The sequence below is a fragment of the Mobula birostris genome, chromosome 7 (assembly GCF_030028105.1).
Source record: "Mobula birostris isolate sMobBir1 chromosome 7, sMobBir1.hap1, whole genome shotgun sequence".
In the NCBI taxonomy this organism is placed as follows: Eukaryota; Metazoa; Chordata; class Chondrichthyes; order Myliobatiformes; family Myliobatidae; genus Mobula; species Mobula birostris.
The window spans coordinates 41350538-41363926 of NC_092376.1; the positions used below are offsets into that span (position 1 = coordinate 41350538).

The 13389-nt window shown below is 37.2% G+C and overlaps 1 protein-coding gene across 1 annotated transcript in view; it reads left to right on the plus strand.

Annotated features, from left to right (window-relative positions):
- The window catches only part of flt3 (fms related receptor tyrosine kinase 3), a 95325-nt gene that overhangs the window by 17947 nt on the left and 63989 nt on the right, over positions 1–13389 (plus strand). Inside the window, exons 4-5 of the mRNA XM_072262977.1 lie at positions 66–210; positions 2037–2152. Of these exons, the coding sequence (XP_072119078.1) occupies positions 66–210; positions 2037–2152 (261 nt within the window). The remainder of the gene's footprint in view (positions 1–65; positions 211–2036; positions 2153–13389) is intronic.

Consider the following 13389-nt stretch of genomic DNA (forward strand, 5'->3'; position numbering starts at 1 on the left):
AACTTTTTTCAACTTTGCCATTTATTTCCTTTTTACAAATTACTTCAGTATGCAATATGGTTTAGAATTTCAGGTTGATGCTGTAGAAGTTAATGTTTTGGATGATATAACCCTGAAAGCCATCATGAATACTACTGGGAACATATCTTGTCATTGGAGCTTTAAGAATAGCAGAATTCAATGTGATATGAAGAACCACACATTGTACAGGTATTTTCCTTAATTTGCTTTTATACATTAAATGTTGTCGTGTGATATTCTTCATTTGAAAATGAGCTAAGCAAAATTAAGAATAAAGATTTCTTCCTGCAACATGATTCAGAGGAGTGGGAATAATCTGTTTTACTTTAGACTTATGTTATTTTGATCCATTTGCCTTGCACTCAAGTGTACTTGAGCCACTGAATAACAAGGATAATCCAATGATGATATAACGGATGAATCTAAATCATAACATATGCAAATGTAGGCAGAATACATGCATAGAAAGCCACGCTGAAGCAAAATCTGAGATGAAGCATACCACTGGCCTGCTGAAATGAAGCTTCCGTTCCTAGGATTTCTCTATGGGAGGGCACAGTATTAAGCAGGACAGGTGCTGAAACTTGTGATAGATTGTGATATGTTAGACAACTTTCCTGATATGAGCAGGTGAAAAAGGAAAGAGCAACATCTATACATCTTATCTATGGAGTATTGTGAGCTGTTTTGGGCCCCTCATCTAAGAAAAGATATTGAAAGGCCTCAATTGAGTAATGTGGAGATGTTTCCTATAAAGGGGGAGCCTAAGACTAGAGGACACAGCCTCAGAATAGAGGGATGTCCCTTTAGAAAAGAGATGAGGAGGAATTTCTTTAGCCAAAGTGAGGTGAATCTGTGGAATTCATTGGCACAGATGGCTGTGGAGGCACAGTCATTGGATATATTTAAAGCGGAGGTTGATAGGTTCATGGTTAGTAAGGTTACAGGGAGAAAGCAGGAGAATGGGGTTGAGAGAGAAAATAAGTCAACCTTGATGGAATGGTGGAGCAGACTCGATCAGCCAAATGGCCTAGTTCTGCTCCTATGACTTATAGTCTTATCTAAACACAATTTCATCAACCACAATTCCAGATCCCCATTCACCAACAGTCCCATGCGTTGTTTCCTCTGTCAAAAGATCTGCTTGTCCAAAATGCTGAAATAAAATCCAAAACAAAATTAAATTTCCATCAAAACTTGGAGAATAGCAAACCAACACTAATGAATCAATCTTGTTCAATTTGGTAAGGCTTGCCTTCATTCTTTTCCTATTCCAGAAGTTCTGCGAGTGCTATCCTATTAGTTGCAATATGGTTCATGAAAGGCAGTTGCCTTTCTCTAACAGAAACAACTGATGGCTTTGAAGACAATTTTGATTAGAATTGGACTTAGAAAGCCTCAGTATGGACTGGACCATTTAACCATGGGAGAGTAATTAGCCTAGATGAGGGGCCTTGCAAGACAAGGGGTGTTAGGAGTGTGGTAGAGCAAGATGAATTGTATTCCTGAAAGGGAATGTCAAATTTGTGTCCCTGGAATCACAGCTATTCCTCAGTGATCTCCATAATCTCAGGAGGACAGGATTCTCCATTGTTACTGCACGTTAAATCTTAGCTACATTTGTCCATTGAAAGAAGCCAGATACTTGATAGGAAATCCAGGCTGATTTTTTGATCAAAATGAATAAACTTTGTTGAGTAAATGCAATAGAATGTACTTCTCTGAAATCAAAGCATTTGATAGATATGGTGCTGTTCATAGTTTTGGTGATTCATCTTCATTTACTGTGTAGTTCCTGCACCTGCATTTTTGAATTTTAAAGGATAAGCTAACTTGTTTGGCTATATTTACAATTGTATTGCTTTTCAATAGCAACTTAATCATTTTCTGATTTTAAGTTACTTCCTGAAGAGAAGAGGGAAGTATATACGTGATTAGTGATGCACAACAAAGAACAAATCCACTGATTACTTTTCCTGTTGATCAATTGATCTGATCCTTATTTTTCTTTTCAGTCAAGTTACGAGTTTTACAATTTTGCGAATCAGGGAAAGGCACACTGGTGTATATTCTGTCACAGTTGAAAATGGAAATACAAATTGGACGATTAATTTTAAAGTTGTTGTTAGAGGTAAGTAATGAAATAATTAAGTATAATTTCCAACATGTGAAGAAGTAATGGTCACTGTTCATCCACAGACCCATATCAATGATATTCAACTACACAAGTTTTTTCCCTAATATTAGGGTACAATTGGGGAGGGAATACATATTAATATCTCTATTGTAAGAAAGTGTGAAATTGAAGTCCCACTTTATGTTGAATACGAAACCTATGGTGACATTTTTGTTTAAAATTCAAAATGTAACTGAGAAGATTAGCAGCATCCTTAGTGTTTCCCCTATCTGGACAATTAGAGAAGGGAAAATGTCACAAATATGTATTTTCGGTAAGAAGGTTGTAAATTAAAGGCTTGTATTTGGGTTCAAGCTGTTCACCTAAGATAACATTCCACTTCAATACTGAAGGAGTGCTGCATTATGGGATGTTTTGCCTTTGGATGAAGTTGAGGTTTGATATGCGTATTCAAGAAACAGATAATGGGGAATGAAATTGGATCTTCTATGGGTTAAGACCATAAAACGTAGGAGCAGAAACAGATCACTCAGCCCATCAAGACTGTTCTGCCATTCCATCATGGCTGATTTACTATCCCTCTCAGCCCCATTCTTCTGTCTTTTCCCAGTAACATTTAGATTAGATTGGATTAGATTGGATTTAACACCCTCACTAATTAAGAATCTATCGACCTCTACTTCAAATATACTCAATGACGTGGCCTCCACAGCTGTCCATGGCAATGAATTCCACAGATTCACCACCCTCTGGCTAAAGAAATTCCGACTCATCTCTGTTCTAAATGGATGTCCCTCTATTCTGATTGTGTCCTCTGGTCCTAGACTCACTCACTGTAGGAAACATCTTCTCCATATCCACTCTATCCAGGATTTTCAATATTCAATAGGTTTCAATGAGATCAGGCCCCCTCCCCCCACCATTCTTCTAAACTCCAGTGAGTCCAGGATCCATTCCAGATTCTAGTGATCTCTGCTCCTGTGATGTGAGTCATGGTGGCTGCCATACTGATGAAGACATTAGCCCAGGCATACAAATGCCAACTGGTGATATGCATAACCAGAGAATCATGATACTACTTAACTGAATACTGCACGTACAGCCTTTTAACTGGAACATCTGAACAGATGTTCATCAGAGAGCCAGAGAGAAGAAATTTTGAGCAATTTTGCTCTGAAGGAATAACAGAGTTGATGGTAGTTGATTTCTTATCTCTTTTGTTTCACTGCTACTGGTGTTTGGTTTCAAGCTTGCAGGGGTTTACAGAATGGGTGGCATGTCCTGACAGATGCTCTTTCAAATAAGGCATTTGCAGAAATTGCTTTCAGACATGGTCCATTAGACAGACACTAAACATTCTCCTTGTAACACAGCATGGCTACAAGCACTAACAATGGGCACAGCATGTGACAAGCTGCCAGAAGGGTAAACAGGGTGAGGAAGATTTTAGGAGGCTGTATTCACCAGGACGTCCAGGTTTCAAATATTTTATGCAAACTTTGGAGAGAAACAATGCACATGAGATGTCTGTACCTTGCCATTCCTCTTTTCCACTAATTATTTATTTTTTATTGTGACTTTTAGTAACTTTTTATGTCTAGTACTGTACTGCTGACATGAAACAACAAATTTCATGACATATGCCAATGGTAAAAGACCTGATTCTGATTCAAATATAAGAATGTTCTTACTGAGATCTATCTGTGGGAGCAAAAAGCAAAACTTCAGAGCAGGTATTGCTCTATGTTGCAATAGCAGTGGAATTACCTTCAAGTACTGCAAAAGGAACGCCACCAACACTTCCTATTTCATTTCATTCTTTCCTTGAGTTACTATTAAGAAGAGAGACAACATGCTTTGGCAAGATTCCAGGCTCCCCTGCAGAGCAGGGCACTGTTGATTTCATGTATATTGCTTTGAGGTTCATGCCTATCAATCCAGTCCTTTAACTCAAATCAGAAATGACTTTATTTGCTCAGCTTCCTGTTTGTGTGTGACTCCGGGCAGTGAATTATGCAGGTCAGTTGGCAGCAGCCACCATGCCTTTGTAAGGCAGTTGTTTATTGTATCAGCTGCACTTAGGGCATGGCTATAGTTTGACAAGGGCAGTATATAGATACAATGACTATGTTTAGTGTGCAACCTGTACATATATGGGCAGAATGCATACATTGCAACCCTTGCTGAACTCAAAATACGTCTTTCCAATATTTTTATTAATTTATATATATAAGAATACAGAGTACAGGAAAAAAAAGTCAATATGTTAAACTAAATCGCATATAAAGACTCCTTACCCTGTATTCGTACAAGTCAATTAGTTCGTAACATTGAAAAATAATAATTTTATTATATTAAAAAAATCTAACCCACTACCAAGACCGAAGCTGATTAGTAGAAAAAAAAGAAAAAAGATTGTTAGTCATCATTGGTGCTGTAACAGCAAATCAAAGGTTTTGAAAATAATTCAGAAAAGGTCCCCACAATGTTTGAAAGTCTTGATTAGATTCAAAGATTGAACATCAAATCTTCTCTAAATTTAAACATGACATGACATCACGTAACCATTGGGCGTGAATAGGAGGGGCCAAATCTTTCCATTTAAGCAAAAGCATCCTTCTGGCCATAAGAGACATAAAAGCCAAAATGTGCAAATCAGATGGCTCCAGAATAATGTCCTTTCCTCCAACAACACCAAATAAAGCAGTCAAAGGATTAGGCTTGAAATTTACTTTAAAAAGTATTGAAAAGGTTTGAAATACTTCTTTCTAATATCTTCCAAGACTCCAACATGTCCAAGACATATGAATGAGTGAAGCTTCTCCATTATTACATTTATCACAGTACAGAGATCTATCTAAATAAAAATGAGACAACTTACCCTTAGTCATATGGGCCCTATGGAGCACTTTAAATTGAAAGAGAGAGTGATGGGCACATAACGATGAAGTGTTGACCAATATAAAAATTTGATTCCAAGTTTCCTCAGAAATTGAAGTCTGTAAATCTTGTTCCCAAAGATTTTTAATTTTATCTAAAAGAACACTTCTCATTCCCAACAGCATATTATAAATATTAGATATAGATCCATTATAAAAAGGTTTCAGATTAAAGATTACATCTAGTAGATTATGATCAGGACTTTTAGCAAATGTACTTATTTGAGACGTAAAAAATCTCTTATTTGTAGATATTGAAAAAATGCGTTTTGGGTAAACTATATTTAGTTGACAATTGTTCAGACGAGAAAAGACTTCCCTCTACAAACAAGTCCTGAAAGCATTTAATACCTAATCTATCCCATTTTTTAAAAGCCACATCAATCATAGAGGGTTTAAAAAACTTAGAAAAAGTCCCAATAAGCCAACATATTTTCAGATTTGTATCCAAATCCTCATAGTGTGTTTAGCTACCAGATTATCAGTTAACTTACCCAAAGACAAAGGAAGTGAGGATCCAAGAAGAGAAATAATAGAGAATTTATTAACAGAATTAGCTTCTAAAAAAACCCACCTTGGGCAATCCTCACAATTTATATAATATAACCAAAATGTTATTAACTGCCCAATAATAAAATCTAAAGCTTGGTAAGGCTAATCCTCCATTCTTTTTATCTTTCTGAAGATGAATTTTATTTAATCTAGAATGCTTATTCTTCCATATATAAGAAGATACAATAGGGTCAAGTGAATCAAAAAAAGGATTTAGGAATGAAAACCAGCAATGCCTGAAAAAGATATATCAATTTAGGTAATATATTCATTTTGATAGAGTTAATTTGACCAATTAACGATAACAAAAGAGGCAACCAACTTGATAGTATTCTTTTTACATGATACAATAGAGTAAGAAAATTTTCTTTAAATAGACAATTATAATTTTTAGTGATTGTTACACCTAAATAGGTAAACTGGTTTCTTACAATTTTAAAAGGAAGTTAGAATTCGTTGGTATCAAATTGTTCAAAAGGAGAAGTTCACCTTTATGTAGGTTTAATTTATAACCTGAAAACTGGCTAAAACAGGAGAGTAAAGAAAGCACAAGGGGTAATGAAGTCTCAACATTAGAAATAAATAGCAGCAAATCATCAGCATACATGAGACTTTATGAATAGTATCGTTGATACCGGTGATATCATTAGATTCTCAAAAAGCAATGGCTAAAGGTTCTAAAGCCAGATCAAAAAGCAAAGGGCTCAATGGACAACCTTGTCTAGTGCCACATTGAAGCTTAAATGGTTTGAAGTTATGAAAATTAGGGATAACCCTAGCAGAAGGGGCTAAATAAAATAATTTAATCCATTGAATGAAAACAGGTCCAAAATTAAATTTTTCTAAAGTTTTATATAAATAATTCCATTCAACTCTGTTGAAAGCTTTCTCAGCATCTAGGGATACCACACATTCTGATATCATGTTAGAAGGAGAATAAATAACATTTAATAACTGGGGAATATTAAAGTGAGAATATTGATTTTTGATAAATCTGGTTTGGTTATCAGAAATGACAGATGGTAAAATATTTTCAATCCTATGGGCCAAAACTTTAGATAAGATCTTAGCATCAACATTAAGTAAAGAAATTGATCCATAAGAAGAGCATTCAGTTGGATCCTTATTCTTTTTAAGACTGAGTGAAATGGAAGCCTCATAAAAAGATTGAGGAAGTTTGCCTGACTTAAATGAATCCGAAAAACTGAACATAAATGAGGTATAAGCAGTAAGGAAAAGGTCTTGTAAAATTCTCCAGAAAATCCATCTGGACACAGAGCTTTCTTCAAACATAATGAGCGCATAGCCTCAACAATTTCCTCAAAAGAAATAAGTTGTTCCACCAATCTTCTGCTGTTGGCAGATACTGTAGGAATATTTAGTTGAACTAAAAAATTGTTCATTACAGTATCATCCTTAGAAGATTCAGAACTATAAGGTTTAGAGTAAAATTCTATGAAAGTATCACTTATTTCTAAATAATCAGTTGTCCTATCACCATTAGCTTTGCATATTTCTTTAATCTGTTGATTGTGTGGGCATGTGGCCAAGTGGTTAAGGCATTGGACTAGTGACCTGAAGGTCTTGAGTTCAAGCCCCAGCCAAGGGAACATGTTGTGTCCTTGAGCAAGGCACTTAATCACACATTGCTCCTGCAACGACACCGGTGCCAAGCTGTACGAGTCCTAATGCCCTTCCCTTGGACAACACTGGTGTTGTGGAGAGGGGAGACTTGCAGCATGGGCAACTGCTGGTCTTCCTTACAACCTTGCCCAGGCCTGCGCCCTGGAGAGTGAAGATTTTCCAGGCGCAGATCCATAGTCTCACAAGACTAACGGATGCCTTAATCTGTTGTTTAGCTCTAAAGGTTTTAATTTGATCAGCCAATAGTTTACTTGTTTTATCACCATGAATATAAAATTGACTTTCATCTTTTAGGCGTTGGGTTTCAATTGGATAAGTTAAAAGAAGATCATATTTAGTTTTAATTTCAACACATCTTTTATATAGAGCAGGTTCTGGAGCCAAGGCATACTCTTGGTCTAACTGCTTCAGCTGATCAGCTAAATCACTTCTCTCTTTATTAGCTTTCCTCTTAATACTTGCAGTATAAAAAATAATTTATCCTCTAATATATGCCTTAAAGGCATCCCATCTGTTAAGACTAGAAGTTTCCTCTAATTTATTCTCTTCAAAAAAAAAGGTAATTTGTCTCTCCATAAACTTTAATAAATCTTTATCAGATAACAAAGTTAGATTAAATCACCAAAATCTATTTGTTTGAAGAAGACCAGGAAGATTTAAAGATAGAAACACAGGAGCGTGATCTGAAACAGCAATCTCTTTATATTCACAAGATTGAACTAATGGAATCATTTGGCTATCAATAAAAAAAATCAATCCTGGAATATGTATGATGAACATGAGAAAAAAATGAATATTCCTTATCTACTGAATAAAAAAAATGCCAGGCATCAACAATGCCACATTTCATTAAAAAAGATTTAATAAGCACAGCTGATTTATTTAGTATCATTGGTTTAAAAGATGAATGATCTAAAACTAAATCTAAGCAACAATTAAAGTCTCCACCCATCACCAATGACTACAGACTTAGATCTGGCAAAAATGAAAAAAAACACTCAAAGAAACCTGGATCATCTGTATTTGGAGCATATACATTGGCAAATACCATTAATTTGTTATTTAGTTTCCCTGATACTAAAACAAAACACCCATTAGTATCAGAAATTACTTTATGTTGAACAAAGGGAACTTTATTATCTATGAGGATTAAGCTCCCCTTGCTTTGGCCTGAAATGAAGAATGAAAATGAGATTCTCTCCATCGATTTAAAAAAAAATCATGAATTGTCACACTTACATACCTGTGTTTCTTGAAGAAAAACAATGGGTATCTTAAGTTTTTTAATATAGGCAAAAATCTTATTTTTTCACAGGGTGATTTAATCCTTTTATGTTAAAACTAAGTAAATTAATACTTTGATCCATTTTAAGGCTCTTTATAAGAAAGATTAAAATAGCAATCAGAAAAATCTATATCAAACCCAAATAATAAACCTTGAAATATGTTAACTAAGCAACAGAATTGACCAGATTCCCAAATCAGCTTCAAGAAAAAAAGACTCCCCATCCCTCCTCCCCCTCCGAAAGAGAGAAACTTGGTCATAGAGCAACCACTATCTACTTACCTTTTTTAAAAAAGGAGGGAGAGAGAAACCAGAGAATTATAGACTGGTTAGCCTAACGTCGGTGGTGGGGAAACTGCTGGAGTCAGTTATCAAGGATGTGATAACAGCACATTTGGAAAGCGGTGAAATCATCGGACAAAGTCAGCATGGATTTGTGAAAGGAAAATCATGTCTGACGAATCTCATAGAATTTTTTGAGGACGTAACTAGGAGAGTGGATAGGGGAGAACCAGTGGATGTGGTATATTTGGATTTTCAAAAGGCTTTTGACAAGGTCCCACACAGGAGATTAATGTGCAAACTTAAAGCACACGGTATTGGGGGTAAGGTATTGATGTGGATAGAGAATTGGTTAGCAGACAGGAAGCAAAGAGTGGGAATAAACGGAACCTTTTCAGAATGGCAGGCAGTGACTAGTGGGGTACTGCAAGGCTCAGTGCTGGGACCCCAGTTGTTTACAATATATATTAATGACTTGGATGAGGGAATTAAATGTAGCATCTCCAAGTTTGCGGATGACACGAAGCTGGGCAGCAGTGTTAGCTGTGAGGAGGATGCTAAGAGGATGCAGGGTGACTTAGATAGGTTGGGTGAGTGGGCAAATTCATGGCAGATGCAATTTAATGTGGATAAATGTGAAGTTATCCACTTTGGTGGCAAAAATAGGAAAACAGATTATTAGCTGAATGGTGGCCGATTAGGAAAAGGGGAGGTGCAACGAGACCTGGGTGTCATTATACACCAGTCATTGAAAGTGGGCATGCAGGTACAGCAGGCGGTGAAAAAGGCGAATGGTATGCTGGCATTTATAGCGAGAGGATTCGAGTACAGGAGCAGGGAGGTACTACTGCAGTTGTACAAGGTCTTGGTGAGACCACACCTGGAGTATTGTGTGCAGTTTTGGTCCCCTAATCTGAGGAAAGACATCCTTGCCATAGAGGGAGTACAAAGAAGGTTCACCAGATTGATTCCTGGGATGGCAGGACTTTCATATGAAGAAAGACTGGATGAACTAGGCTTGTACTTGTTGGAATTTAGAAGATTGAGGGGGGATCTGATTGAAACATATAAAATCCTAAAGGGATTGGACAGGCTTGATGCAGGAAGATTGTTCCCGATGTTGGGGAAGTCCAGAACGAGAGGTCACAGTTTGAGGATAAAGTGGAAGCCTTTTAGGACTGAGATTAGGAAAAACTTCTTCACACAGAGAGTGGTGAATCTGTGGAATTCTCTGCCACAGGAAACAGTTGAGGCCGGTTCATTGGCTATATTTAAGAGGGAGTTAGATATTGCCCTTGTGGCTACGGGGATCAGGGGGTATGGAGGGAAGGTTGGTGCAGGGTTCTGAGTTGGATGATCAGCCTTGATCATCATAAATGGTGGTGCAGGCTCAAAGGGCCGAATGGCCTACTCCTGCACCTATTTTCTATGTTTCTATGTTTCTATGTTACCTAAACACATTCCCTTGGAAAGCCTGTTGGAACCACTCCAAGAATTCAAGGTTATTTACTTTTCCAAACAAGACTAAATAAAATACAGTGGTAAACAAGCTTAGGCGGGGTTATCAAACAGAAATAACAATTATTGATACTAAAAATATTAAACAGTCATTTTTTAATATGTAGTATTTCTGTTTTTGCAAGATTCTTAGTCTATTCTATATATATAGTCTTTTTTTTTAGTCTAAAAATTCTTGCGCCTGTTCCTTCATATAAAACCATTTAAATGATCCGTCCTTCAATGTAATCCTCTGTCGAGTCAGAGAATGAAGAGAGGGTTTAAAATTTTGACTGTATAACTCCATCATAACTTTTTTGAATTTAGCACGTTCTGCCATAACCTCTGATGAAAAATCTTGAACAATATGTATCTTTTGACCTTGGTAGTCAATCATACCTTTTTCATGCAGCTTGAATCAGACGATCCTTTATTTGAAATTCATGGAAACATATAATGACTGATCTTGGTTTAGATTTTGAAGCTGATCCATAGATAGGTGACCTGTGAGCACGATCAATCAAAGGCAGAGACTTTATAATATCAGGGAATAATTCCATCAAAAGATTTGTGAAGAATTCTTTAGGATTATCTCTTTCCATTTGTTCTTTAAGTCCCAAGATTCATAAGTTGTTCCTCCTATTTCTGTTTTCCAAATCAATAATCTTCTGTCTCACCATTTGATTGGTCTTAAATTGTTTTTCATATAGCTTTTGCATATCATCCACTCTCCCGTCCAGTAAAGTAATAACATCTTCATGTTCCTTTAACTTCTTATTATGTTCGGTTAGAATTGCTTGAATATCTTCTAGTTCAGTACCTATTTATTTAATTTCAGCGCTGATTTCTTTCCTAAACTGTTGAAACTCCTCAGTAAGCTTTTGAATTGAACTCGTAATAGCTTCCAAAGCTGCCTTAGTAGTCATATTAAAATAATATCCCATCTAACAATAGTATTTCAAAAGGTTGGAGAGAAAAGTAAGTAAATTAGGAGCTGCAGCAGAGGGCTGTTATTCCATCAGCGGCCAACAGACAGTCTTGAATCTCAAAACATGACTGAGCTGAGCGGCGGCATGCTCGAGCAATGTTTCCATTTCCCGGACCAAGAAACCTTGCTGTATTTAACAGCGCAAACAAGAAGATTAATGATGGGCAACAGTATGGTGTACAATGCTACCGACACAAGTGTAAAACCAGTGAGGAGCTGGAAACGGAAGAGGAGAGGAAGGTGCTGGAGAAAGTCAAAGAACAACATAGAATGTGATTTTCTGTTTCCGTTCTGCTGAGTTTGCCATCCTTCAATAGTCCCTGACCATCACAAATCTGCTTGATAGTAATGCCAAAATAAAGTGTAACACCAAATAAGTCATAGCAAATTGTGTACGGACATTACTCTGGGTTTACCTTCTGTGATGCTTTGACTTTCACAATCATGGAGGCACACCTAATTGAATGCTGATGACTCTCAAAAGTAAAGACTGCTATGTCTTTGGATTGTGACAGCTACTGCGTCGGTTTGTTTAGCCATACCTTGAATCACGGCCTCCTGCAATGGCCAGCAGCAGGCACGAGCAAAGGCACTGACTGTGTAAAATGAGTGTGAGGGCAAATGCTGCATTGCACAGAGAAATCAGCGGGTTCATGCTCTACAAAACAAAAATCACCACAGCTCACCTGATAACCTCTGGGGTGTGGGGGGGGGGTGAGTTTGTTGCACTTTCAAAGCACTCATAATTAACAGCATTGATGCAGCAGCCTGAGCTGTTCTGCAGAACTCAGAAACTGGTGCCTGAAATTGTGCTGCAACAAAGGCTGAGAGGCCTTAAGATGCAGAATTTTAGTTGGGCCGACAAGTATGCAAACAGAGTTGGCATTACAGCATAGAAGCAGTCCCTTTAGCCTATCTAGTCCATGCTGAGCTATTATTCTGCCTAGTTCCATCAACCTTCAACTGGGCTATAGCCTTTCATACCTCTCCCATCCATTCATGTCTCCAAATGTCTCTTAAATATTGAAATCAAACCTGCATCCACTACTTCTGCTGTCAGCTGGTTCCATTCATGCTGAAAAATTTTGGTCTCAAAGCTGAATTCCAACCTGGTGTAGTATGTACCACGGACCTTGATAGGGAACGAATGTTTTCAGGTAGCATTCCCATTACACCACTTTGATTACATTTACCTGTCAACCTGACCATCAACGTTCTCATGTCAGGCTCATTCAGAGACACTCACTTGTGACCCCGCTCAGCTGGAACTAATTATGTGCAGGTCTGCCTCATTGACTGACAACTGACAAGGTGGCTGCATGTGAAGTTCGACCATCAGGCTCCCAGACCAGCGTGGATAATTTCACTCATCTCAATGCTGAATTAATTCGACAACCTATGGGCTCACTTTCAAGGACTCCACAACTCATGTTCTCCATATTATTTACTGTATTTACTATGTATTTTTTATTATTATTTGTTTTTATTGTTAATTACAAAGTTTGAAAAATTTTGCAAATTGATTGCCTGTTGTATTTCTTTGTTCTACCATGAATGCCTGCCAGAAAATGATTACATGTATATATTTCGACAATAAATTTACTTTGAACCTTGAATGATTCTGCTTCTTCCTCATCACTGTCTTCACCTGCACTTCCTTTCTCATCTTCCTTCACTGCCCTGCTAAGCTTTATTTCTTGGTGATGTGAAACGAAACCAAGATAATATTGTGACTTGGGGAGGGGAGTGAAAAGGAGGAATGAAAGTTGTTCATAACCTCTTTAGGTTGGGAATAAAAAGAGATTGTGACTGAAGGGGAATGGAACGTGAGAAAGAGGATTAACATTAGGTTATAGCATCATCTTTAATGCTTTAAAGCTTAAAGTGGTCATAGTTCTATTGGCGGCCCTCCCTGTAATGGTCAGCACTGCTTTCTCTATAAGTGTATGTGGGCATGTTTACGTAGTTCTCTCGCTGTTGTTTGTTGGTGAGACATCATTCAGACTTGCCAGACTTGGATTGTTTTATTTGGAGTGTTGGAGAG